Source organism: Calcarisporiella thermophila, assembly GCF_041956535.1.
Source record: "Calcarisporiella thermophila strain CBS 279.70 unplaced genomic scaffold VTP21scaffold_7, whole genome shotgun sequence".
NCBI lineage: Eukaryota > Fungi > Calcarisporiellomycota > Calcarisporiellomycetes > Calcarisporiellales > Calcarisporiellaceae > Calcarisporiella > Calcarisporiella thermophila.
In genome coordinates this window covers 687,580-712,917 of record NW_027192197.1, presented here as the reverse complement: position 1 = coordinate 712,917, position 25,338 = coordinate 687,580, and the positions used below count along the sequence as shown (strand labels likewise).

The 25,338-nt window shown below is 41.6% G+C and overlaps 11 protein-coding genes across 11 annotated transcripts; 7 read left to right on the top strand and 4 right to left on the bottom strand.

Moving 5' to 3' along the window:
- Positions 1-8: 8 nt before the first annotated feature.
- Positions 9-1,062, bottom strand: VTP21DRAFT_10575 (uncharacterized protein; the record flags this gene model as incomplete). Its single annotated transcript, XM_069389926.1, has 5 exons — positions 9-260; positions 328-416; positions 480-749; positions 803-880; positions 948-1,062. 5 exons carry the CDS (start codon positions 1,060-1,062, stop codon positions 9-11), a joined length of 804 nt encoding a protein of 267 aa, XP_069253198.1.
- Positions 1,063-2,540: 1,478 nt separating this feature from the next.
- VTP21DRAFT_10574 (uncharacterized protein) lies at positions 2,541-4,675 on the top strand (the record flags this gene model as incomplete). The annotated part of the gene is made up of 5 exons (XM_069389925.1): positions 2,541-2,836; positions 2,908-2,972; positions 3,034-3,774; positions 3,839-4,111; positions 4,185-4,675. 5 exons carry the CDS (start codon positions 2,541-2,543, stop codon positions 4,673-4,675), a joined length of 1,866 nt encoding a protein of 621 aa, XP_069253197.1.
- A 597-nt stretch (positions 4,676-5,272) lies between these two features.
- On the top strand, positions 5,273-6,353 carry VTP21DRAFT_10573 (uncharacterized protein; the record flags this gene model as incomplete). Its single annotated transcript, XM_069389924.1, has 5 exons — positions 5,273-5,374; positions 5,462-5,588; positions 5,675-5,799; positions 5,887-6,186; positions 6,249-6,353. The coding sequence occupies 5 exons, from the start codon at positions 5,273-5,275 to the stop codon at positions 6,351-6,353; spliced, it is 759 nt and encodes a 252-aa protein (XP_069253196.1).
- Positions 6,354-6,814: 461 nt separating this feature from the next.
- Positions 6,815-10,317, bottom strand: VTP21DRAFT_10572 (uncharacterized protein; the record flags this gene model as incomplete). The annotated part of the gene is made up of 10 exons (XM_069389923.1): positions 6,815-8,146; positions 8,209-8,747; positions 8,805-8,950; positions 9,012-9,182; positions 9,251-9,425; positions 9,483-9,596; positions 9,659-9,833; positions 9,911-10,040; positions 10,102-10,188; positions 10,283-10,317. The coding sequence occupies 10 exons, from the start codon at positions 10,315-10,317 to the stop codon at positions 6,815-6,817; spliced, it is 2,904 nt and encodes a 967-aa protein (XP_069253195.1).
- Positions 10,318-10,904: 587 nt separating this feature from the next.
- On the top strand, positions 10,905-12,235 carry VTP21DRAFT_10571 (uncharacterized protein; the record flags this gene model as incomplete). Its single annotated transcript, XM_069389922.1, has 4 exons — positions 10,905-11,051; positions 11,110-11,582; positions 11,662-11,922; positions 11,992-12,235. 4 exons carry the CDS (start codon positions 10,905-10,907, stop codon positions 12,233-12,235), a joined length of 1,125 nt encoding a protein of 374 aa, XP_069253194.1.
- A 333-nt stretch (positions 12,236-12,568) lies between these two features.
- Positions 12,569-13,916, bottom strand: VTP21DRAFT_10570 (uncharacterized protein; the record flags this gene model as incomplete). The annotated part of the gene is made up of 3 exons (XM_069389921.1): positions 12,569-13,026; positions 13,090-13,432; positions 13,488-13,916. The coding sequence occupies 3 exons, from the start codon at positions 13,914-13,916 to the stop codon at positions 12,569-12,571; spliced, it is 1,230 nt and encodes a 409-aa protein (XP_069253193.1).
- Positions 13,917-14,835: 919 nt separating this feature from the next.
- Positions 14,836-17,365, top strand: VTP21DRAFT_10569 (uncharacterized protein; the record flags this gene model as incomplete). Its single annotated transcript, XM_069389919.1, has 10 exons — positions 14,836-15,156; positions 15,223-15,329; positions 15,388-15,628; positions 15,719-15,812; positions 15,875-16,098; positions 16,170-16,318; positions 16,385-16,575; positions 16,641-16,825; positions 16,891-17,098; positions 17,160-17,365. The coding sequence occupies 10 exons, from the start codon at positions 14,836-14,838 to the stop codon at positions 17,363-17,365; spliced, it is 1,926 nt and encodes a 641-aa protein (XP_069253192.1).
- Positions 17,366-17,990: 625 nt separating this feature from the next.
- VTP21DRAFT_10568 (uncharacterized protein) lies at positions 17,991-22,177 on the top strand (the record flags this gene model as incomplete). Its single annotated transcript, XM_069389918.1, has 5 exons — positions 17,991-18,669; positions 19,406-19,879; positions 19,953-20,012; positions 20,076-21,331; positions 21,404-22,177. The coding sequence occupies 5 exons, from the start codon at positions 17,991-17,993 to the stop codon at positions 22,175-22,177; spliced, it is 3,243 nt and encodes a 1,080-aa protein (XP_069253191.1).
- A 587-nt stretch (positions 22,178-22,764) lies between these two features.
- Positions 22,765-23,515, bottom strand: VTP21DRAFT_10567 (uncharacterized protein; the record flags this gene model as incomplete). Its single annotated transcript, XM_069389917.1, has 5 exons — positions 22,765-22,889; positions 22,951-23,100; positions 23,182-23,325; positions 23,406-23,427; positions 23,504-23,515. 5 exons carry the CDS (start codon positions 23,513-23,515, stop codon positions 22,765-22,767), a joined length of 453 nt encoding a protein of 150 aa, XP_069253190.1.
- Positions 23,516-23,897: 382 nt separating this feature from the next.
- Positions 23,898-24,659, top strand: VTP21DRAFT_10566 (uncharacterized protein; the record flags this gene model as incomplete). Its single annotated transcript, XM_069389916.1, has 4 exons — positions 23,898-23,934; positions 24,049-24,172; positions 24,241-24,514; positions 24,588-24,659. 4 exons carry the CDS (start codon positions 23,898-23,900, stop codon positions 24,657-24,659), a joined length of 507 nt encoding a protein of 168 aa, XP_069253189.1.
- A 205-nt stretch (positions 24,660-24,864) lies between these two features.
- Positions 24,865-25,296, top strand: VTP21DRAFT_10565 (uncharacterized protein; the record flags this gene model as incomplete). Its single annotated transcript, XM_069389915.1, has 3 exons — positions 24,865-25,003; positions 25,081-25,139; positions 25,204-25,296. 3 exons carry the CDS (start codon positions 24,865-24,867, stop codon positions 25,294-25,296), a joined length of 291 nt encoding a protein of 96 aa, XP_069253188.1.
- Positions 25,297-25,338: the final 42 nt, after the last annotated feature.

Sequence of the window (25,338 nt, the reverse complement as noted above, 5' to 3'; positions counted from 1 at the left end):
AGGAAACTCTATGTGAGATATAGTTTATTTTCTCGGATGTACTCGATGACGGAGTTGGGAAGTAGGTAGCGGATCGACATGCCTCGTTTTACAAACAGCCTCACTCTAGTGGAACTGATATCGTTATAAATCAGCTGCTTGATCACGAAGACATTTCGCCGATGCTCATACAGAATATCGTGGGATAACAGGAAGCCCCAGACATCCGTGCCAGTGCGCTCTACAATGAGACACCCATAGTCACAAAGAATATGATGCAGCTACACATTACAATCGCAGTCAGTGCCCTCTAATCCATAGAATGAAGAGGAAAAGCTCGCTGCTTACATCATCGGGGGCCCACACATCAGGGTGAGCAAAAGACTCTATAAGATCGCCACCTGCAAGAAGCATGATTTTGATTGATCTCCTCTCCCCTAAAGTTCGAGACGAAAATTAACCATGTATAGAACCATTTTTAGTTAGATATAAGTGCGTACCGCTACTTGTCAAAACACCTCCGCCTTTAACATTCAGCTCCTCGTTAAAATGATCCAGCACCACGGCCGTCCGCTGGTAGTCCTCCCTCCGTGCCTCCCAAGAGTCAACCATCAGCCAATCGGATGTCTGTGCAATAGCGAGCTCACACATGTTGACACGATGATGCGCTGGAGCAAGCCCCTCCTTCTTGTAGGCATCAGACACTGGGGAGTAATATCCCCCCACAATTTCAAATTCGCCTCTCTCGTCAATATAATCCTTGGCCATTTCTATATTCTAGACATTAGTAAGTTGACACTGAATTCTACGAAGGAAGTTTTACCGAACATGCGCAAATGGAGATAGGTTATTGGGGAAAAAGAGCCACATGCAACGATTACGAGTGGCATCTTCTTGTCATCTGCAGATGTATTTTTTTTTTAGAATTAGGTAAGAAAAGCAACATCGCTAATTTTTCTTTTCCGTACCAAGCATCGTCTTTCGAAGCCTACTTAACGGGAATTCGTATTCAGAGGCATTGATGTCATGCATCATCAGCCCATTACGATTCAATCCCGCCGGCGCGTCCGCATAATCACTCATTTTGTGAGCGCCAGAAGGTAGTTATGCTGCTCTATATATTATCTAACTGTCGAAGATGTCAATTTCGTATCTTCGCTGTGATAAAAGAGCTGCCGCAGTCATTTCTGATCTAACTGCATATATATTTAAATCATACACGATTCAGTTTTAAAACCAGCCAATTTATCCACCTTTCTAAGCCGTTAAAATCGTCCCTGGTGATAGTCGCAGATTATATATGAGCTTACGCTCAAGACTTGTGGTTTGCACCCATTGTTTGATGCCCACCAAGAATATAGTATGGATGTAGCAGAGATTTGAATTTTGAAGGCGAGAACGCCACTTATTGTACGATCGATTATGAAAGATTAAGATAAAATTCGGCGTCGATTTGAAATAATTTTGCTTTAAGGGCCTGAATGAAGGTATTTATTCATATGATCGAAGTGCAAAGAGCTCTGGAAACACAATGGGCAACTTTATTGCGGAATTATTGATAATGAGTAATGGAGCAAAGTCAAAGCGCATGTACGCTAAAAACTGCACTTGCACAGAGATTAGCAATTGTGGTAGCAAAGCAAGTGGAATATTTTGGGACTGTGGGTAGACTATCAAATGCCACAGCAAAGAGCAGGCGGATGCTTTGGGAACAAACTATTGGAAATGATTACCGCTAACAATTAGCGATTAATTACACCAACTTATACGAAATGTCAAACGTGAAAATAACAGGGGCAAAATAATTGAAATGTGAGAATAGTAAATATTAAAAAATTGCAACAGTTTATTATGAGATACGGTATAATCATAAAAAATCTGCCCAATACATCGAATCGTAAATCTTCGATCTTGCTACAAATACCCCCCCTTGGTTCATGGGAAATTATTTTCAAAATATCGCATTTTTGCTGCGCCTCTCACCTCACCCAAAAAAAAATTGCGCATTTTTTTTTTAAAAAAATGCGATTTTTAAAATATCCATCTTTTTTGTCTAAAACCTCTCGTCTTTACTAATTAATTCGAAGAGGGTTTCTTGATTTACCACACGATATACTTGAAAGTTATCTGTAAAGTGCTAAAACAATAATGTATCTTCTACTATAACTTTATTATTTGACTTTTACTTTTTCGCTTTAAAATCGTGGTGTTTAATTCACTGGTGCAAAGCAATATATTATTGGATTATAGCTTTCATTCCCATTATATTTTCGTCTTCGATACTTCATATTCCATCAAAAAATCAGCCATCCGAAAGATACATCTTTCTAAGATTAGTGATTTACTTCGTTGAGGCAACAACACGCTGATCAGAAAATTTCGCTTCTGATCAAGTGTTTTTTTTTTCCACTCGATTTGGCATTCCGTATCAACAGCCATGTAAGCATTTACCTACATACGCTTCAGAGTAGAGTGGAGGATGTATTTTTAGAACGAACGTGGCTCTGTTCATTACGTGTCTATCATTAATAAATTCCTTAGAACTTTGCAACCATAGAAGCATGGAGAAGAATTCTGCTAGGCAGCCTTTTTCGCGAGGAGCCGCCAGAAGAAAGCGTTCTGTGAACACGGCTGCTCCGGCTATCTTGGATGGTGTCTCCACCTCCCCTACAGTTTTACAGAGCGGCACCTCCTCCAACTTGTCCGCTTTAAAAAGTCCAACACTATCGCCAGGGAATAATAGCGACATTTCCTTAGTAGATAGCGTACCATTCCTCACTGCGCCCAGCCAAATCTCAGGACCCATGCGCCCAGTCATCAATCGAGCTGTTCCCGCGTTTCTGAATAAGCTGTACAAGTGAGTAGTGTTTTCTCTTCAGATTCTGTTGCTACGGCGCCAGATAACAGACTCTTTCCTGTAAATCATAGCATGGTTAACGATAAAACTACAGACAGCCTCATCCGATGGTCAGAGGATGGTGCCACATTTTATGGTAATTCATCCTAGTATTTTTCTCCTACACGCGTGTACGTTTCTAATGCCGATTACAATAGTTACGAATCCTGACGAATTTTCGCGGGTGGTGCTGCCAAAATTCTTCAAGCATTCAAATTTCTCAAGTTTCGTGCGTCAACTCAATATGTATGGTTTCCACAAAATCCCCCACTTGCAGCAGGGGGTTCTTATTGCAGACGGGTCCGGCGAGCTTTGGGAGTTCAGCAATCCCAATTTCTTGCGCGATCGACCCGATCTGCTCTGCCTGGTTGCACGCAAGCGCACCCGTGACTCAGGGGAAGGTCGCGATCTGTCGGAGGTGGAGTTGCCCGAGATTCTTGAAACTATAAATAGTATCCGCAAACATCAGTCGGTGATCGGCAGTGAACTCCAGTCGATTAAGAACGAAAACCGTCAGCTGTGGAGTGAAATGTTAGCATTACGTGAACGCAATCATAGACAGCATGAGATGATCGAAAAGATCCTGAGCTTCCTAAGTACCGTGTTCTCACCTAACGGAGAGAATAAAATATCTTTTGCTGGTGCCAAAAGAATACTCTCAGGAGAGAGCGACGACTCGGGCTCGGGAGAGGAATCAAGCAGGAAACGTCCAAAGACTTGGATGACTGAGGAAATGGAGGAAATGCTTAAAAGGGGCTCAAGCTCGATCTCACCCTCAACCGAACTTCAGCAGTCCCCCCTTAATACCTACTCACCCTCGGCTTCTTCATCGACCCCAGGAGTTGTTCCTTCATTCTCCAGCACGCCTTCGGGCAGCTCAAACGGATCCGATACAAATGGTAGTGCCTCACATATTCTTCCCATCAACTGGTTTTGCAACTAATGCATCTCGAATTTTAACAGGATCAACGTCGCTTTCTTACTTTACCAGAAGAGCCGCTTCGACCAATTCGAATCACTCTTTCCCCATTCGCTCCGACAGTGATTCATCGTCATCGTCCTCCGTACACATTTCACCCCAATATCCCCCTGCGGCGAGACTCAGGGCACGCAAATCGTCCAAAACTCAAGAACCGAGTAATCTAGCAGCAATCACGACAGAAAGCTGCACACAGACAAGCTCTCCCGAAGACAGCGGAAAACCCAACACTCATACGACAAATCCATGTATTGGAAGTAAGCACGATAGTTTCCTTCATGTTGAAGTATACGGGCCACTAAGTTTATTCTTACCCATAATTTCCTATAGACAACGACTTTGTAGCATCTTCAGCTCATCCTACAGCTGAGAATCTCTCTTCGCTGACCCTCAATACGACTATCGCGTTCCATCCGGCCATCGTTCCTATGGCCATGCCTGTGATGATCCCCGTCACGTCTGCACAGCCAATCATAACTGATCCAGCCCAGTCTCTCGCCACGGCAGGTCTTGGGGAGGGCGTTACTTTGTTCCCTCACCCCATGTCTGTCGCAGCCCAGTTCGTCAAACCAGATGGTTTGTTGACAGGCGAGGCACCCGAAACTGTTAAAACTACATCTGAAAACAGCGATTGCTCACAGAATCTGCCATTCAAGTCCCCCGCCAATATTGCGCTTAATCTTGGAAATGATGGTGCGACAAATGACAGCAAGTTAATCCAATGTCCTTCAAATACGATTTTGTTAGGCATTAATGAGGTACAATCGGATATCGATGGGCTTGTGGAAAGTCTTGGTTTGGAGCCGTCCTTCCTGGATTAATCAACCATAGCTTCCTTTCTAATATCAATAATTTGCTTATTTATATGCGTATTTTTTCTTTTTATTTTCGCATAACTTATGTAACTTGTTTAACTCTATTATTGAGTCGAACTTTCATTTTTTTATAATGAAAATAGTCAGAGTCCTCTGTGTTTTCTTCATAATATAATACAGATACCAAATCTGTTACTAAGGGGGAGCATTCAAGATTAAATATTGATGCTATTGCAGTGGATAAAAGAAGTGCGCAAACCTGCAGTAGGATGTATATATTATTCTTCCCAACGACTCTGTAAGTTTTCCTCTATCTAATCTTAAGTGCTACTCAGTTAATTCAACTTAGCTCTTTGCAATTGAGCTATTTTTTGCGAGAATATTTCGATCCAGGACCTTACGTTAACGACGTAAACAAATTTGGCTGACCCCGATGAAGCAGCCCGGTGATTTCTCCAATTTTTACCAATTTTTACTTTAATTAATAAATCTTAGGATTACGCACTCATACACACGTATTCGATGCTTCGTTAAACGCGTTATTGATCGCCTGCTCAGTTCTCTTATTTTCTCCTTCAATTCAACTCTGACTTATACATTAAAATGGCCGGGTCTTACGATCGTGCTCTGACAGTTTTCTCTCCCGATGGTCATCTCTTTCAGGTCGAATACGCTCTTGAGGCGGTAAACAAAGGAACCTGTGCCGTAAGCATATTCTTTGGATACTATCTTTGCAAGCGTTGGCAGATTAAATAAATATGAATAATTTTTTTTATCTTTTCAACTCTGTAGGTTGGTGTGCGTGGAAAAGATGTAGTTGTGCTTGGTGTCGAGAAGAAATCGGTCTTGAAGCTACAAGATCCTCGCACTGTTCGCAAAATCTGTATGCTGGATGATCATGTTTGTCTTGCTTTTGCTGGTATGCACTCGATTTCCGGTGTTTTTCAATGTTGCCACTTTCGATTGTTCCGATTTCTCACTCAATTATGTCCTGGCGGACCATAGGTTTGAATGCCGATGCTCGTGTGTTAGTGAATAAAGCCCGTGTTGAATGCCAAAGTCACCGCTTGACACTAGAAGATCCTGTATCAATTGAGTATATTACTCGGTATATTGCTACCGTACAGCAGGTAATTCTTTCTCACGCTTTTTTTGCAGTGGCATTATAGAAATAGGCTGCTTTATTGACCCTGCACATGTGATTTAATTTAATTTAGAGGTATACACAGCGTGGTGGTGTCCGCCCATTCGGCATCTCAACTCTTATTATTGGATTTGATTCGGACAATGTACCCAAACTCTTTCAAACTGAGCCGGCGGGAACCTATAACGCGTGGAAAGCAAATGCAATCGGAAGAAGTTCCAAGACGGTGCGCGAGTTCCTCGAGAAGAACTATAAGGACGACCTTTCGCGGGAGGAGGCAATTAAGCTCACTGTAAAGTCATTACTTGAGGTGGTGCAGACGGGAGCTAAGAACATAGAAATTGCGTTGATGGGCATGGACAAGAAAATCAAGGTGTGTTTGCATATATATAAGCTATATCAACTCCAAGCTTAGCCTTTTTTTCCCTCTTATAGCTGTTGGAGATGGAGGAGGTCGAGAGAATTGTAGCTGAGATAGAGAAGGAGAAGGAGGCAGAAGCAGAGAAGAAAAAGCGACCAACGGCCTCTACCTCTCAGTAAATGTTCCTTTTTCCTCTTGTCTCTTTTAGGTTTTTTATGTTTAAAAATATATTTTTCTTACACAATTTCACCACCTTTTCTTTGGATTGGAACTTTTTTTAACTGACGCACCTCGCATAGAGGAGAGAGAAAAGAATTAGGAAAAAATAGTCATATTTTATATTGAAAAGAGGGGGAAGTGATACGGAAATAAAAGAAAAAAGGAGAATAAGGAGCAAGGCGATTGACCGAGTCAAATTTCCATTCCACAAAGCGGCTATGACATAGGGGACGATCCAAAAACAGTGCAATGTTCCTTGTTACATGGGGGGCACGATTATGAAGACAGTTCATCCCTCGTGTAGTCCAATTGCCGGCGAATGGGAATAAAACGGAAAAACATTGCTAGAGGAGGGAAGGGGAAAGAGCGGGGAACAACTTTCCTCCTAGTCAAGTTAAAAAAATCCCAACAACACTGGTCTTCACATTGGATTTGCATTCGGATGACGCGCCCAAGGATTTTGAGCGGGGAGACCTGTTCCCATCGTGCTCTGTGAGAACAGGCTTCCTCCGCTAAACAACTGGCCAGAAGGCGTTACAGTCGAAGAAGTTATGGATGAGCTTCTTCCAATCAGATTCCTGGCATTATCACCTTCCCCTCGATCACCGCCGAAGGAGCGCAGGGAATCTTTAGTCGAAGCTTCGCCGAAAGCTCCCGAGAACCCATAGCTGAAGGAGGAAGAAACTGGAATCTGTTGATATTGCTGAGGCTGCCGCTGCTCAAGAAGAGTCTGCGGCTGCCCCATCACAAAGGACGCGTGAGGCGACGTGTTGGTCATGGATGGTGGTTCATTAGAATTGGGGCCGGCAAAAAACGGGTGTAAACGCTGCGGATTGCCAGCATAGGCTGCGGAACCGAGTGGAATGTGTCCGTTCAAAGGTCCTTGTGAAAGTGGGTGATTAGAGAATGTCGGGTGCGGTGGACGGGGGGATGTATACGAATCTTGGGCTCCAAATGGGGCGGATAAGCCATTCATGGTCATGTCGGATCCAAAAGAGCTCCGGAGATTCGGAACTTGCGGATAGCCAAGTGTCATGTGTGGGCTTGATGGATGTCCAGAGCCAAACAGCGAGTCGTTCGTGATATGTGCACCGTGACCAGAAGCGACCCCAGAATATTGTGGTTGCTGCTGTGGTGCTGAAAATTGTCCAAACATCCCGCTACTTCTTTCAAAAGCATTTGTTCCTTGCACCGCCTGAGGAAGTGGCAAGGAAGGTTGTTGCGGATAGAGCGAAGACCCTGCCGAGAAGCTGCTCCAGCCTCCTTCGATGGTTCTAGCACTCATGTCTGAATCATTACTGTTATCCCTCAGAGACATACCTCCCGTGAGAACTTGGTTAACCAAGGATTCTACAGAGGTAGGATTAGCGCTACTCCGTTTTGCTGCAGCTGCAGCAGATATCCAGGAGGCAGGAGCGGATGGAGGCAAAAGACCGGAAACTGTTTGTGTGGGCATAGAGGGTGTATTGGCCGGAGGTTGGTGCTTTCCTGTGAAGAGAATCACCTCGTCGTCGCCTTCAGCTTCTTCGCACACTTGCTCGGGGCGTTTAATCAGCGAGAGGACATCTTCGTCGTTTTCCTCGTCGTGATCAACAAGATGTGCTATTCCAGCACATTTGAGCAGTGGATCAATTGAACTATCTGAGCTGTCTACGAGTGCAGCGGTGGGTGGATGTTTGAGAGCGGGACTTTTGGTCGAAAACACCATTGCATTGGACACAGGGTTCTTTGTCACGAATAAGAAAGGCGATTCCTAAAAAGAAAGATGTTAAATGTTTGTCTTGATTGACATGAAGGGAATGTAGATTAATTTACCTTCTCTGTGAATTTCACAGCCATCTGCACGATATCTGCCAAACGAACAAGGGTCTCCTTCATAGAATCCAGCTTTTTCGCACTGGCAGCATACACTTCATCTATTTCGATGTCCAGCGGTATAAATCCGTAAAATTCAATATCCTCCTTCAATGGTGGGTGCGTCGACTCGGTATCCGCATTGACGTTAGGGAAACTTTCACATACTCTGGAGGCAAAGATAGCATATGTCTCCCATAATTTGTCGATCGTATTGAGATCAGAAGCGTTCTTCTCTGCCCCGTAGCTGGCCATTGTACGAATATAGGCCTCATGCGAAACCAGCCAGAGGGAAGCAAGTCGGAGCGCCGGAAGCTGTGCAATGGAGGCGAAAGTCGCAGATTTATTGCCAGGTTGTTGGAGTGCCATCGAAGAGATATCATCATTGGCGAGGCCGAACATTTGAATGAAAAATTCCAGAATCAAAATAAATGCTCTCCACTCAGTGTCTCCTTTTCGGGGAATTTTGGCATCTTTGCTCTGCTGCGGTTTGGTTGGATCTAAACCAAGGTGAATCAGTAAAAGCCTTCCTATAATAGAGAATTAACCAAACATACCACGGATGCCATGGCTCAACAAATGAAGCGACGACATATACAGCGCCAATGTCATGACAATTTGATCGCTGCTGATGAGCTTGGATGCTATTCCGGCTTTAAAATCGGGCAAAACTCTCTGCTTGAGCTCTAAAAACCCTTCCTCACTATTATAAAGTCAAATATATTAATAACTTAATACTGCAATCCAAATGTAATAGATCATACTCAGTTTTCATGTAGCTCTTTCCACACAATCGAGCGATATCAACCAGAAGTCGCTTCTGTTTGGCTTGATTTGTTCCGTTAGCAACTTCACCGCTAGATAATTTCTCCATCTTTCGAAATAGGAGAAGGACATTTTCCCGAGCATTGGTGAATGGGAACTTGACCGTAAGACTGACCGATATAAAGTAATGTAAGTTAATAAGAGTAAGGCAAGAATACAATGGTCCCATCAAACAAACCTCCTGAAATAGTGATACAAGGCAGCAAAATCGTCACCGTGGTAAGAGTCAATACAAGCAAGCTGATTAAAAGGATTTCCACTCTCAGGGAGGAGCTGATGGGCCTGGTTATAATACTCGCATGCATTTGAAAAATTCTTTCGAGGACGATCGCTAAACTGCTCTCGGTACCGAGCTAAATAATAATAAGTGTAAAAAAAAATCAAGAACAAAAGCTAGATTTGAATATTACCTAGATCGCCAAGAAAAATCAGGCTCTTGTGACAGGACAAAAGAGCGCGTTGTTTAACTGGTTCGGGCGCATTGACCTCCGCTCCTTTAGTAATTGGCAGCCGTCCTTGAGGGTCTATAAGGGATACATTAAATGAAAACTTGAAGAAGTCATGTGTTGACTTCAAAACCATTTACCAGAATCAGAAGAACCGAATTTTTGGACATATGGGTGCACCTTTTCAAGATCAAAATGGGCCGCCAACCGACTTATAAAAGACTGATAAAAACTCGTTGCATCTTGTACAAACGATCGAAAAGAGCTAAGAATGCGGCGATCTTCTATCGACTTCGCTCTTGACGTATCAGAAACCTACAATGTAGCGAGGCAAAACATATATAAATAAATATATATATATATATATATTGATGCAATTTTGCCTTGCTTACAGCCTTAAGAAGTCGGCGATATTCCTCGAAGACTTTGTAGTAGACATAGCGCCAGAGGTTCTGTTCGAGTTCTTTTGATATTGCAAATTCAAAATCTTGAAAAATAATCTTCAAGTAGGTGTCGCGTAGCCTATTGAAGTAAAAAGGAGCTTGTTATTTATCGTCACCAAATTGTACGCGAATTAACTTACGAGAGTCGAACGATGGTAGTATCCTTGTCAAAAAACTTTTTTGCTTGATACAGTTTTTTCAACTGGTTTTCGAACTCGGTTGCTTTTCTAAATGAGATGATGAGCAGAGAAAGGCACAACAGTAATAGAGATTAGAAAATGCTGCTGTAGTTCATTAAAATTTTAGCTTGTGATATCGTACTTATAAACAAACTGAGTTGATTGTTGTGAGTTCATGTTCTAGTCGCTGCACTTATCAACTAGATCTCACGATATTATCAGACGATAAATAAGTGACGCTTGATCTTTGTGTGTGAACCAGCGGCGAAACTCAAACGCAAGCTGGGATCGAAGAGGACAAACGGTAATACAAATTGCGATGTAAAGGAGATATAAACAAAACAAATGCTAAGATCTCGCACTATAACGTTGGATACATCGCCAATTGGTTGGATCAATCCAGCGATTTGTGATTATTTCTGCAAAATAGCAAGCAATTTTGCTATTCGTTCTGTCAATAATCTAAATGTAATAGAAAAGGAAAAGATTAGTTGTTGGAAGACTTGGGAAGATTACAACGATTCAATAGAGATAATTGTAGGTGTTTACATAAAATAAATTCACATTTTAAGCTGCATTTACTTACCGCTAAGTAGAAAACGGACAGCAACTGAGAGAAGCTATTCTTCAATCACTAATGTCTCTTCGAAAAAACGCTCTTAAAAGAGAAAAACAACAAATCCTGTTCCACGTGGCCTAAGCCATTAGCACGAGATGAAAAAAATCGCGTAATTTTTAACCCAACGATCATTCATACAATTGCGATGGACATCACTAGCGATTTCCGATCCGTGTGTCTCGCGAGAGAAAAAACAAAGAAAAATGCCTCTCATACCAATGCAGCTAGTTCGAAGCCAAAAAAGAGTGGTCGGATAACCGATGATACGTTTACGAATGAGGCCTACCGAATCGTAAGCAATATCACTCACTCGAATATGGTTTATTTCAAAATAACATTGCTATAATTAGGTCTCACGCATTGAAGATCTAAGGAAATTTCTTATAAAAATCAGACGTGCCTATCTTAATCCCGGTGGTCGAATATCCACTGGGCCCAAATCTTCCGAGAAGCTTCATCAAATAGACTCGAATAGCCGCACAGATCCATTTGCCCAATATGCCTCATCGACTTCCCTCACAGACAAAGAACGTGATGAAATTGATTTTAATGCAAAAATCCTGATTCGACAGTGCATGGAGCGGATAAAGGAGCTCGAAGAGGCCGACAAGCTGCGACAGGAGAAGATGAAAAACTTACCCATGAACAAATTTGCCAAATTTCTCGCGCAGACGCTATTCAGTGCTGAACGGGAGCAAGATTGGCTAACGGCACACAGAACGGGCGTGATTTGGTATTTGAATAACAGGCTCATGGAGGTGTCAGATATTCAAAAGACTCAACAAGAGCAACGAATGTCGAAGCAGCTGGAGCGACGTGAGTTGTAAGTACATTTAACTGTTGATATAATAATATGTAGATTAGATTAAACCTGAACATGTTTTCTGTCTTTCTTGAATCAGTGCATTGAACCGCTCGATTGCGGCACGGCGCGCCATACAAAAAAAGCAGGCCGAGCAGGAATACTCCGACACACATCACACTGAAGCACCCTCAACGACTGTAAATTCTAACCTCGATACTCCAACAAACGGAACCAATTTTGAGGAAGAAGATTCACATCCCGAGTTTGAAGAAGAGCTCTCTTCTCAAGAAAAATCATTGCTGCAGTTAGAAAACGATGCAATTATGCGAGAGTTGGAAACTACCGCTGACCAAGTCAAGTAAGTCTTTTTTCGTGAAATCATTTGAATAACAATAAATTATTCATTGCTCTCCTCCCTATATTGTAGGGAAGCCGAACGAGCACTCTTAGAAGTTTCAACTCTTCAATCTGCGCTGGCAAGCCATCTCGCTGTCCAGACGCAACAGATCAATACATTACATGCTGAAGCACTTGCAAACACTGAGCGAATGCAGGAGGGTAACATACACCTCACAAGGGCACGCCAACGGAACGCAGACACAAGAAAATGGGTACTACTATTTCTAATCATTGCGAGTGCGGTGCTATTATTCCTGGATTGGTACGATTAGTCTTTGAGCACATTTAATTTTTCGAAAAGTTGTATTTTTTTTATTTTTCAATTATATCTCTTGAAATTTTTGAAAAGACACAAGAATATGATACAATCAGCATGGCTCCAAAATGCTTACAGAATAAGAGTAAAAAAAAAGAGAAAAAAATTAATAATATATAATGGCTTGCAAGGAGTACAAAGGCTCAATGCTAGGGGGAAAAGGTAAAATATCTTGCAAAGAGAACACTCATAAATGTCAAAAAACACACATACATTGCATGATAAGATGGCAATTTTTATTCTTATTTAAAAGAAGTTGATTGGGAGCGAAGAGGGGAGGGTGGGAGGTCTATCTCATTGAAGCTCCGTCGGCAAATACAGCACGATCTTCGTGCCCTCCAAAAGCATGGGGACGTGCCTCTTTTGAAGACGCCGCTGAATTATTATTTCCAGGAGTTACCGCAGCATGGGCAAGGGAAACGACTGCGTTTGAAGCGGTGGGCCAAAAATGCCCCAAAAAGGGAACAGAGAATCGGCGCCGTGGGCCTTTGTTACTATCAGTAGTCGCAGTGGCATTCGCCGAACTTGTTGATGCCAAAGCTGTAGAAGTCCTCACGGGAAAAAATAGCGATGTGCGGTTCTTGGATGGGCTAATATGTTTAGGCTCATGTACAAGAGGAGGTGCAGTAGGAAAAGAACGAATAAAAGAGTTGTTGGAAATAGTGGTAAATATCGGAGGAGGAGGATGCGAGCGACAAGATTGCTCACATGGTGAGCTTTCTAATACGCTTGCACTTTCGCTGTCACCTGCGTTTAATATTGTCGCTTTAGGGGGAGGTTGTAGTTGAGCCACTGAATTTGCAGGTGTACCTTGATGTTCTTCTGAAACGTTAGTGTCAACGGTATTTCTCCGCGACCGCTTGGGCTCTTTGCTTGCAACTGGGTCTATGTACGATAGCCGCCGTCCACCTCCTTGACTCCCATGACCGTGCTGCGAATTTTCACTATTATGTGAAGAGTCATCACTCGAGTATTGTGTTGAATTTAAGGAGCCGCTACGTATCCGACGATCTTCCTCTGCTTGGCGCATGAAATGAAGTAACTGGTCACCCCTTTCCTGCAGCTCATCTATGGTGATGGCAAGCTGAAACTCACATAACAGTAGAAACTCTATTTCCAATGTGTTCAGCTCGCTGACTGGTAGTCCTCCAACCTATGTGGGCACAAATAAATAACCATCATTAAGTGCGGAGGAAAATTTAACTAACCTTGGCATATCGAGAGTTCGTGTAAAATACATCCGAGAAAAATTTTGATGATACAACAATTCCAGAAATAATTAGACGATGTACGTTGTAAGAAGAGAGATTAAAAGGGCATATTTTCATCATGCGATCGAAATAGACGAGTAGTGAAAGAAAACATTCGTTTGGGCATGGACAATACTTGAGGATACGTGCAAGGTACGAATGGATGTCAATGGCAGGCACAGATCGTGCATGAAATCGTGTATAAGCAGGATGTAACCATTCACTACTTCCTGTGCTCCCACGTCCTGACCCCGAATTTTGATTGCGTTGGTCATTGGAGCGAGTGATACGGGTAAGGTAATCAGCGAGAATGTAAATTAAATCATGGGTTGGGAATTCAGCCAGATCGAGAGAAGTTGATCTATAAAGTGCTGGCGATGGAGGCATGGTGATTGTATTTGATTGTTGACCTTCAGATGCGCAAGGACTGAGTCAGAGGGAGAAATTATTAAGGAACCTGTGCATAGACGAACAAAAATTATCCTCTGTAAAGAAATTTGGGACAAAGTCAACAGGAATCCAAGATTGCTTGTATAAAAGCGCAAGCTCACGTTTTATTCCTAGAGCACGAGCGAACTTGGAGAGGTACTGGGGAAATCAGCTGGAGAAAATATGGGCAGTGATGTCAAAATTCTCCCTCTAATAGTATAATGAGAATGAACAAAAAGAGTCAGAGAACGAAGGGCGACAAGAAAGCAAAACCTTGATTCAAAATTTGAATTGGATCAGCGGTGCTGAAAAAAAATAAGCCCAAGTAGCCCCTAAGCTCTAGATATTGAAGATGAAAACAGTGGCCTAACAGAAACCGCCGCTCAGGCTTTCAATGTCACAATAATTATCGGAGTATCGACTCAATAAATTCCAAGAAAGCTTGACCCTTCAAGCCAGCACTGGATAGCTTTATTAACCTCGACTAAGAGACTCTTTCCCTTGCACCAAGTCCAGCTACACACGCCCCTTTACAACATCCTCAGAGATTACCCTAAATCGCACTACTAAGATGTAAAAATGTGATATTTTTTCAATCCTGAAAACCTCTTAGCCCTGAAGTTATCGGAAACAACATTATACATTCAGGGTAACGGAATAGAAGGCGACTAAGGAACGAGAAGATTTATAAAAATTATGCCGTATCATTTTTCCACTGTACACCGTTTTTTAACTAGACACTTCGCGACACACAGTGTATTTCTTAAATAATACCGTATAATACAAAAGAATTTCAAAGTCACGTAATCATCATTTAATTTCTTTAAGCGTATTGTAAACTATTACCAAGTCGTAATCAACTAGGTCGAAGAAAGAAATGAACATTGATTCCCTTTTTAAACTTCCGGCCATTCCAAGCGGCCGCAATAAACGCAAACTTCCTTCCACACCGGACAAGGAATTACTCGATCGAATGATGAAGGAACAGAAAAGCGCTACTGAACTTGAAGATCCCAACATTGATGATCGCGAAGTAAAACGGCGAGCCTTTAGCACCGAAAATGATAACGAAGAGGATGATAGATTTTATGAAAGCGGCTATAATGATGAGGAAGAAGAGGGAAGATTCCATGGATCGGGACTAACAGAAGAGCAAGAGAGAATTTTATCATTATTGGATGCGGCAGATGAAGAAGAGGTATGAATTAATAATTTTTAAATTCATCGGCGTATAATTAGGTAATATTAATGTTCGTGTGGCTAGCCTGAAGGTCTCGATCTGCCGAGTATCAAAAAAATGATATTGAAATTCGAAAAGGCAATTACCAAAAATCAGGAACTTCGCGCCAAATATCCGGATGACCCAACTCGGTAAAGGCTTTCTAAAATGTATTCTATGGTAATATTCTCTAAACGATTATGGCTGTAGATTTATGGAGTCCGAGGCTGATCTTGACGTTGAGATTAAGCGGCTCATGGTATTGACACAGGTCCCCGAATTTTATCCTGAGGTTGTTCGCTTGGGAACCATTGCTACTTTGACTTCATTACTTTCCCACGAGAATACGGATATTTCAATTGACGCAGTAGAAGTTTTACACGAGTTAACTGATGAGGATGTGATAGAAGAAGAGAACGAGGAGGCAATGAAAGTGCTTGTGCGAGCTCTTGTAAGGCCCTATTATGCAAAATTTTACATATACATATACCTTTGGAGATATTAAAATGGTTTTCTTTCACCAATGGGTTTCATTACATAGGTTGAAAACAATGGATTGGAATTATTAGCACAAAATATCAGCAGGCTAGACGAAAATGAGACGACTGATTATCAGGGAGTTTTTAATACCTTAGGTATGATAGACCGTCATTTTGATCCTGAAATTATTCAATGTTTTAATATCTTTTTTTTTCAGGGATATTTGAAAATCTGACTTCAATTGACCCCTCTATATCAGAACTGGTCGTCACGCAAACAGAACTTCTCCGTTGGCTGCTCCAGCGGGTACAAAAGCGACAATTCGACTCAAATCGTCAATATGCAAGTGAAATACTTGCTATTTTATTGCAAAATAGTCGAAAGAACCGGTTAAAATTTGGTGAATTGGGTGGAGTCGATGCTTTATTGATGGCAATCAATGCATGTGTCTTTGCTCTATTGATACGAGAGTCTGTGGTACTGATTAGAATGGTTCTTTTTTTCACAAATAGCAATATAAACGCAAGGACCCTAAGGACGCAGATGAAACTGAAATGATGGAAAATCTGTTCGATGCTCTTTGTTCTGCTCTTGGTGAGCCGGAAATTAAGGATAAATTTTTAGACGGAGAGGGAATCGAACTAATGCTTATTCTAATGAGGTTGAAATAATTGCAAATATTTGTATATCTCATTCTAACATATGATTGATTTTTTTTTCTTAATAGAGAGAAAAATATGTCTAAAATGCGTGCGATTAAAGTACTCAATTATGCTACATCGACAAAAGAGGGAGCGCGCAATTGTGAAAGATTCGTGGAGGCCTTTGGCTTGAAGGCACTATTTTCTGCATTTATGCAGAAAGGCTATAAGAATTATAAGAAAATATACAAGTCTTTCTCGGAGACTGAGGAAGAAGGTGAGACTACAGAGGGATACTTCCGCTCATTTGCTTCGGATATTAATTACGACACGAGATTTTAGAACACATCATGTGCATTATCATTTCTTTGCTCAAAAACCTAACACCCGGAGGAGAGGCGCGGACCCGGCTTATTAATAAGTTCATAGAAAACAACTATGAGAAGGTAGAGCGACTTGTGGCAATTCGGGCGGGGTATAATGCCCGGGTTGCGGTAGTTGACCGAGAGATAGAAAGGGAAAAGGAGGCAATTATTTACTTACTGTGGTTCCATTCAAAAAATCATATGTTTACTCTCTGGTTACATATTAGAGGTTAGCAAACGAAGGAGAAGAACTCGATGAAGAGCAGAACGAAGAGTTCTTCCTTCGACGGTTAGACGCTGGACTTTTTACTCTACAAATGACAGATCTAGTGATTGCCTACTTGTGCTGGGAAGACAATGGAATCAAAGGACAAATAGAAAATTTGCTACTTGAAAAAGAGCAGTCCTTGGATGATGTCAGGGAGATTTTAATAGGTAGGTTACGCAACTTGAAGTAAAATGTTGCGAGTAAAATAATTACCCATTTTCTCAATAGAGTATTATGAGAATTTGGGCGATGAAGATGAAGCGAAAGTGAACATCACGGAGACGGAGAACAAAGCAGAGAACAATGACCCGAAAACAGAAGCAGCGGAAATGGATGAGAAGTCGGAGAAAGCAGCTATAGACGAAGCGCCGGTTACACGAGAGAAAACTCGGAATGAAAAGGAGCAAGTACGACAGCTCATTCTTCGGCTATGAAAATGACGTCTATGTTGAACCAAGATATCAAATCATTTTTCTGGCACAATAAATCGATTATTTCAAATCATCTACTTCCATTACTAAGATTATCATCAGTAATATATTCAGTTTCCATTTTAATGAGACTACTCCCCTCCTCCTCGGACTAATGCTCTATATTGAGGGGGAAATGAATCAACAGACGTATAGACCAAATTACAAATAATTACTACTATTCTAATATGTCTATCACAGGTGTTGTGACTCTCATTTTCACCATTCGTATTTATTACTAATTTGTTTCAAAGCCGTGGAAAAACTATTTGCTTGAATAGTTTCTCTTTAATTCCTCCCTTTCATATTGCGTCCATTACTGAAAGGGAGGTTTATTTCTTTTCCAATATAGCGTTGGGTTCTTTAAGGGTGTCGCTCTGTCATGCATACCCCGGGTCTAATATATCAAAATCTGCACGGCAACCTTTATTTCGAAATTTAGAAATACTACCGCTAAATTCCACTTCATACCCGGAAAAAAAAGGCTTTAAGGTTTCAGCTTGTCGGAGAAACCTTTCAGTCATATATATACTCCACCTTATTAATGCATAAATTTACACCTACTTTTTGTTTACAGGAAAGTTGAGTAATGCCACAATTTTCCCAACTATTCCAGCACTTCCGCCGGCATCACAGTGTCGAGTGCGATGCCTTCATCAATATAATCGCCCTGGAACGTCTCCCCCTCCTTAAAGGTAAATACCTCGTTGACTGGCGGCTCGTCGGGGGCGGCAGCTCCACCGCACTTCTCAACACAAACCTCCAGACCCACGGACGCACGTCTCGAGTTCCCTTAACCAACTATACCGCTACCTGGGACACCAAAATACACACACACATCCGGCTTGCTGTGGGTGACAACAGTGAACTCTTGCCCTGCCGTTGTATATTCACAATACACCAATTGGTTGAGAAGGAGAAGCCTTCAATAGTCGGTAGGGTTACGGTCAACCTCGCTGAGTATGTACAGCCACCAAAATTCAAATCAACTTCCCTCCAAACATCTATGGATGCCTTGAATCTTGGTTCGAGTCATCCACGGAAATATCGTCTTGAGAACTGCTACTTTCCACGTGCTGCTCTGCGACTCGAATTACGGCTTGAACCAAGACTAAATGCCAATTCTATTGATTTCAAAGTGCCAGCGTTAGATAGAACTCTTGTGCTTGAGGACGAATGGGACTGGATGGAGTCGGTGATGAAAGAGCGCGATGAGCGAAGAAAAATACAGAACACCAGGAAAAAGAATACGCTGGAATCTTCACTGAGTAATTTTGAAGATAGATGTGGAAATATGGTGCAAAAAGGATTGAATAATGCACCACATACTGAGAGAGCGTTATGAATTTTATTTATTTGTGTTTTTATTTGTTTGTCTTTGTAAATATGTGTACTTTTTATAGGCATTTTTGCATTAGTTCACCAGTGTATTTAAATCTCTTTGTCTTATGCCATAGGATAGGCAAGAATCATATCGATTCAATGTGGGGCTAATGGAGAGAGCTTTTGTAACAAGTATCATGCACGGCTGAAATATCCTTATTCCCAAAATCGGCCCAAAGATTGTCGGATAACTGATGTGTCAAAACCCAACAGCAGGCCTTGCATTCTTTGGAAATACTGGGATTTGTAACCTGAGGTCTGGAGGATTGTATTCCAAAATAGGCTCAGGAAAAACAAAAAAGAAGTTCTTTGGTTATGCCATGCGCATACTTGTGGGCAGACTTGCGTCCAAGATTACCTTGAAGGATTCAAGAAAGATTTCAGAATTTAATTAGCTGCCCATCAGAATCTTGGTGCCCAGTCAAACCGTAGCTCTATCAGGGGGATTGATATTTCCGTATTAAGATCCCCATTTCTCAGCTGCCAGTCAGACCCGTACAAAAATGAGTGGCAATTTTCCTTCGGTGGTTTTTTTGGGGGAAATGAGCAACTTCATTAAAAACAACACAAATATTTAACATTACTTTTTTCCCCCCTCATTTCCTTACCATTCTTATCAAGCCGATCACCGGAAGAAACCGAGTATGCAACAGGTAGAAGTTTTGCCTGGGGACATATTTCAATATCATATCCAAGCTCTCCAGGGCTCCACCCTGCAATGGTGGTTCAGCACCAAGAGAAAGAATATTTCCTTTGGGCTCTACAAACTTGGCCCGCCCAAATCATCCTCGCATTCGCTTGCCTCCACCACTTCCCGCAGAAATAGTCGTATAATAAATGGGCTCCAAGCACTCAATATCAACTCCTCCGCTGCAAGCACTGCCAATCACTCTGTCACGACTGAGGAAGACGATGCCAATGGTGTATCGCAAGAAAAGCGGGAGCAAGGTCGGCCAAAAAAAAGCATTGCACCAGCTAAATTGGCAAATGCTGACCTCGTTGAAGTATTACCAATACTTCATTATGAAAGCGCTGTAAACACTATCAAGGGGCAATATGAGGTTGATGAGGATGGAACTTATGTACTCTGCTTTGGTAAACTCAGACTTTCATCGCCAATTACACTCATGTACTCTAGCATTTTATCTAATCACTGCCATGTATTTAGATAATACTTTTTCGATTAACACAACAAAAACACTCACATTTTATGTAAATATCTCTGAAGGTGAATATTGCTATTGTTTAAAGCCTTTAACAAAATACACTAACCGAACCAATATTTATCCAGAGCCTGTAACGAAAGAGAACAGCAAAGTGGAGTTGAGTGGTTGGCTTCTAAAGAAAAAACGCAAAATGATGCAGGGGTGGGCAAAGCGTTGGTTCGAGCTAGACCACGGAGTTCTCTCCTATCGGCTCCAACCACTCGGAGTAGTTCGTGGGACACTTCAGGTCTCACTGTGTAGTATTAGTGAGTCCCCCAAAGAACATGCCATCACCATTGATTCGGGAACTATCGTGTATCAGATGCGTGCCTATACTGCCGAAGATTATGAGACTTGGGTAGAGGCCTTACGCGCTTGTCAGAGAGGAGAAGAAATCTCTGCCCTTGTAGGTGGTGATGAGCGCAAAAACAGCCTCCTCGGAAATCAATGGCTACCATTTGCTAGGGTAAGAGATCGTGAGTTAAAGTCGCAGATGGCTAACGTCGAAGACGTTTTAAAAAGGCTGGGGCCTCTAATGGACACTGCAGCATCCCATGCCCCAGACATTGCGGAGCAAATTTACTCTATGTATTCGGAACTAGTTGCCGCGAGTGCTACGATGCATGCGTCCGTGCGCATTGAGCTCTCACGATGGCGACAGCTTGAGATGGCACTTCGGCGTGGTTTTGCTGGGAATGGTGGCCTCTTTGGACTATTGGCAAACCCTGCGGCGGCTGCCTCTGTCATATCTGTGCTGAGCACAGCATCCGCTGAGGTCTTTTTCGATGCACGTGAAGATTATGAGAGCGAGAGCGAAGATGAGGGTGCTATCCCTGGTGACCAAAACATCGCTTCCACAAACTCTGCCTCCGTTGATGAAAATGGCAGTGCGGTAGTTCCTGCTGAGCCACCAGTTGTGGATCGTTCGAGCCTTGCTTCCACACTCTTTGCTCCTGCACCAATCAAGCGGCGTGAAAGACTCCCCCACCCAATCTGTGGCGAAGAGGTTTCACTACTTTCCATCCTTCGAAAAAACGTGGGGAAGGACCTCTCCACTGTGGCAATGCCTGTGTCGCTTAACGAACCGCTGAATGCTCTACAGCGACTATGCGAGGAACTTGAGTATAGCGAGCTCCTTGATGCGGCTGCCGCCCTAACGGACAGCATGGAGCGTCTCGCAAGAGTGACCGCGTTTGCAGTATCAGGGTACGCAAGCACTAAGTATAGAGCCTATCGGAAACCATTTAATCCTATGCACGGGGAAACTTTCGAATGTGTGCGGGAGGATAAAGGGTTCAGGTATATATCAGAAAAAGTGAGCCATCGACCTCCTATCATGGCTGTTAGTATTATATCTTGGTGTAGTTTTGGTTTTGTACCCCATTAGACGAATAACCTCTTTCCCATTCATTAGTGTCATGCTGAATCCGCGAATTTTATTTTCTTTCAAGATTCGAAATTGAAATCCAAATTTTGGGGCAAGTCCATGGAGCTACAGCCATCAGGGGTCGTGAACGTCCTCCTTCCAAAATACCGCGACCACTTCACCTATAATAAACCAAGCACATGGACGCGCAATCTCATAGCGGGAACACGCTATTTGGAACACACTGGAACTGTGCGAGTAGAGAACCGTGCAACAGGTGAATACTGCGAGCTTACATTCCGAGAAGCAGATTTTTGGGGTCAGAACCGTGACGCTGTTGATGGAGTGCTCTATGATCGCACAGGGAAGAAATGGGGAGAACTGAGTGGAAAATGGAGTGAAGGGATTGTGCTAGTGAGCTCGGCAGGAGGTGGTGATGGGACTGAGATATGGCGGGCCCATACCCCGCTCCCGGATGTGGAACGGTATTATGGATTCACAAAGTTCGCGATGGAGCTGAATGAGATTACCCCAGAACTAAGCGGTAAATTGCCTGGAACAGATACACGCCACCGTCCTGACCAGAGACTTTTTGAATTTGGTAAAGTACAGGAGGCCGATGCTGAAAAATTAAGAGTAGAACAGAAGCAGCGCATGCTTCGACAAAGAATGGAAGAAGAGGGCCGTACTTGGGAGCCTCAATGGTTTGAATTGAAGAAAGATCCATTCAACAACGAAGACGAGGGCTCTTGGCACTACAAAGGAGGCTACTGGGAGGCAAGAGAAACGGGAGCGTTTGGGAAAGCGATAGAATTATGGTGAAGGCTTGAACATTTTTGGTTGACATCTCCCACAATTATTTTTATTTGATCTCTATATAAGAAAGTACACGCAATCGGACAATCCCCATTATCTTATTATACCATGCGTTTTGCTTCTATATCATACAAATTTTAAATACCTTTACATCCTTTTCCCATCTTTCTCCATAAAGTGACATACTTCATTGCGATGTTCATTCTTCTTGCATATCTATTACATTTATGCTTAAGCATTCGCAAATAAACATCGTATTCAATGACTCTAATTCCATTGTTGGACCGGCAGAATTATAAGTTTCAGTTATATTTGTCGAGCTATTACAATAATCTTAGTACTAGTAAAACTCTCCAGAGTTATGATTTTCATGTGTATTCGGGTTAGAGTGAAGACGACCTGTGACTTTATAATAAAATTCAATCCTTGCGTCCTAGTTCAGTCTACTGTATATATATTCAATGACTATTGGAAGATAATATAGGTCAAGTGCATAAATTATTGAATATATAGTTAAGTTCTGACTGTCCTTTGAAAAAAAAAATTTATTCGACAAAAATGACAATGAATAACAAAGGTTATGAGGTAAATTTTCACGAACTCAGCAGCATGTTCACGAAATCTTCGTAATTAATTCGGCCGTCCTTGTCGACTTCAACCCCATGCAAGAGCTCATCCACCTCTTCGTCTGTCAATTTCTCGCCGAGGCTCGTTAGAACTGTTTATTAAAAATAAAATAAGTATTGTAAAGCTAGATTAGAATATTAGGTATGTCTTACCATATCGCAGTTCTCCAGCTGTGATATATCCACTTCCTTCTTTATCGAACACTTGGAATCCTTGGATAAATTCGTCAGCAGTGCCCGCAGGTTTAAAACCATCAGGCCTGTTCAATACTTTGAGGAATGTGTCAAAGTCAATATCAACACCTGAATATTGTATCATTTTTTTAAAAGATAGAATTGAATAAATTAGGAAGGGTAACGCGAAATGTCATGGTTAAATAATACCTTTGCCCCCAACTTGTTCAACAAGATCGCTCACCTCAGCCTGAGTAGGATCCTGACCAACAGAGCGCAAGAGGTCGCCCAACAAATCTGTTGAGACGGTACCATTACCCTTTTTGTCAAATAGAGAGAAAGCCTCCTTCCATTCTGCAATAAAAATAACGCATAGCGTTGCGCATTGAATAAATTTAAACCAAATTGCTAACACAAACACAATTATTTATTACCGGCCATTTGCTCATCTGTTACCTATGAGATGGTCAAAACATCTTAATTAGTTTATTGTTGGTAACAAGTTTAGATTTTTTTTTTTTCTATTACACACCTTCGCCATCATGCTTTGATTGATGTGGATTAAATGATTCGAAAAGATCTCGCACCTTTTTTCTTTCGGAAACGCGAAATTTGATAAAATCCAAAATTTGGCTGCGCCTTTTTTATGATATCTCCATAATCAAACCGAAAATCCTTTCAGACCTCTTTCCAAGAATATGCTGCCATGAGAGATTTTTTTGGCAATACTTATTTTACATAATTAAAAGTTTTTTTTTCTTAAGGTTTCATTAGTATGCTATTAATAGTTTTCTATTAACACTTCTTTAAAAAGTTTTATAAATTATTTTTCGAGTACCTAATTTTTGGTCGAGTTTCAGCAGTCACAAATAGACGAGCGCCCCTGAGGTGACTCTTATCTTATTTCTTTTAAAAATATAAAAGAAATGTCAGACTCCAATATTGAAGATGGTGCTACGAACAGTTAAGTTTTGACTTCAGTTTATTACTTAACTATACTTCCAAAATCTATCTTTTGGTGATTATGTGAAAAAGATGCTTATTTTCTTTTAAATTTTGTCCAAAAACCATTAATAGATGAACTTCTCCTCTCTGCATGCCGCAACGATCAAGAGGATATGCTAGAGGACATCTTTCAACAACCAGGAAGCTATGATATAAACTTTCAGGATGGTGCTGGGAATACTGCGCTTCATTACGCGTAAGTAATCATTTCCATATAAATTTTCTCAAAATTTTTCCCCTCATTAATTTTTCACTTTCTCTCAGTTGTCAATTTGGTTCTCAAGCCTGCGTGGAAATACTTCTCGATCAGGAGAACATCAACCTTAACATCCAAAATCGGCTCGAAGGAGACACTCCACTCCATAAAGCTGTTGCCTTTACAGATGACCCGGATGTTGCTTACGAAATAGTCCAGATGCTTATTGATGCCGGTGCAGATCTCAATATTCTAAATCGAAATCGACAATCTGCCGAAAATGTTGCAGAAGATGAGGAAGTTCGAAAATTGATTCGCAAAGCCAAAATGGCATCACTAGTTGTAAGTAGAATTGAAGTATAAAACCCCTGCCTACAATCATTTAATTTTCTGATCTTTTTCTTCCCTCCCCAAGGATTCTCGAGATTTGGTTGCAGAGGATGACGATGACGATGATAGCGATGATGCGCCAAGTGATGATGAGTAGATCTAGAGTAGCTCAATAATATTTTTGAGCAACTGCAACTACTTGAAAGCTTTGATTTTTTTTTACTACATTATCACCGACTTTTTTCAAATTTTTAGCTATTTTATTCCCATTTGACCGTGAATTAAATTCAATTGTTTCAAATATTACAATTGCAAGTCACTTTGCAGTAAATATCTGCTCTCCACAGCTTTTCTGTTCGATAATGACAAATGATCATCCACAGCGTAAAGTTTCTCCCCATCAGCAGCAAAAATTCCAAAGACGTATACTCTCGCCCGCTTCACTTCAACCTAGTCTAGGTGCAAGAAGGCTCCACGTCGGTTCATTCGCGCTTAGTCTTGGTAAATTTATCTATTATTTTAATCATATTGCATCAAAAAAAATATATTCATTTTTATTCTACTTCAATATCTTCAAGTGGCGACAACATATATTGTGTTTTATGCAGATTTTGGTGAGAATCATTGCTTCATGCCTGTAAGCACCAAATTATTATTTATCTTTCCAAAGCCAATTTTAAACCTCCTTAATAACCATATAGATAAGAAACTGGCTGACGGAGAAGCGAAAGCAATTTTGGAGTTTAAGCAGCAAGGAAGAGCAAGAGCTTCGAGAGCAAGGAAGAATCAAATAGAATAAAAATCTTTATTTATAAATACGATTACGGTATCATATA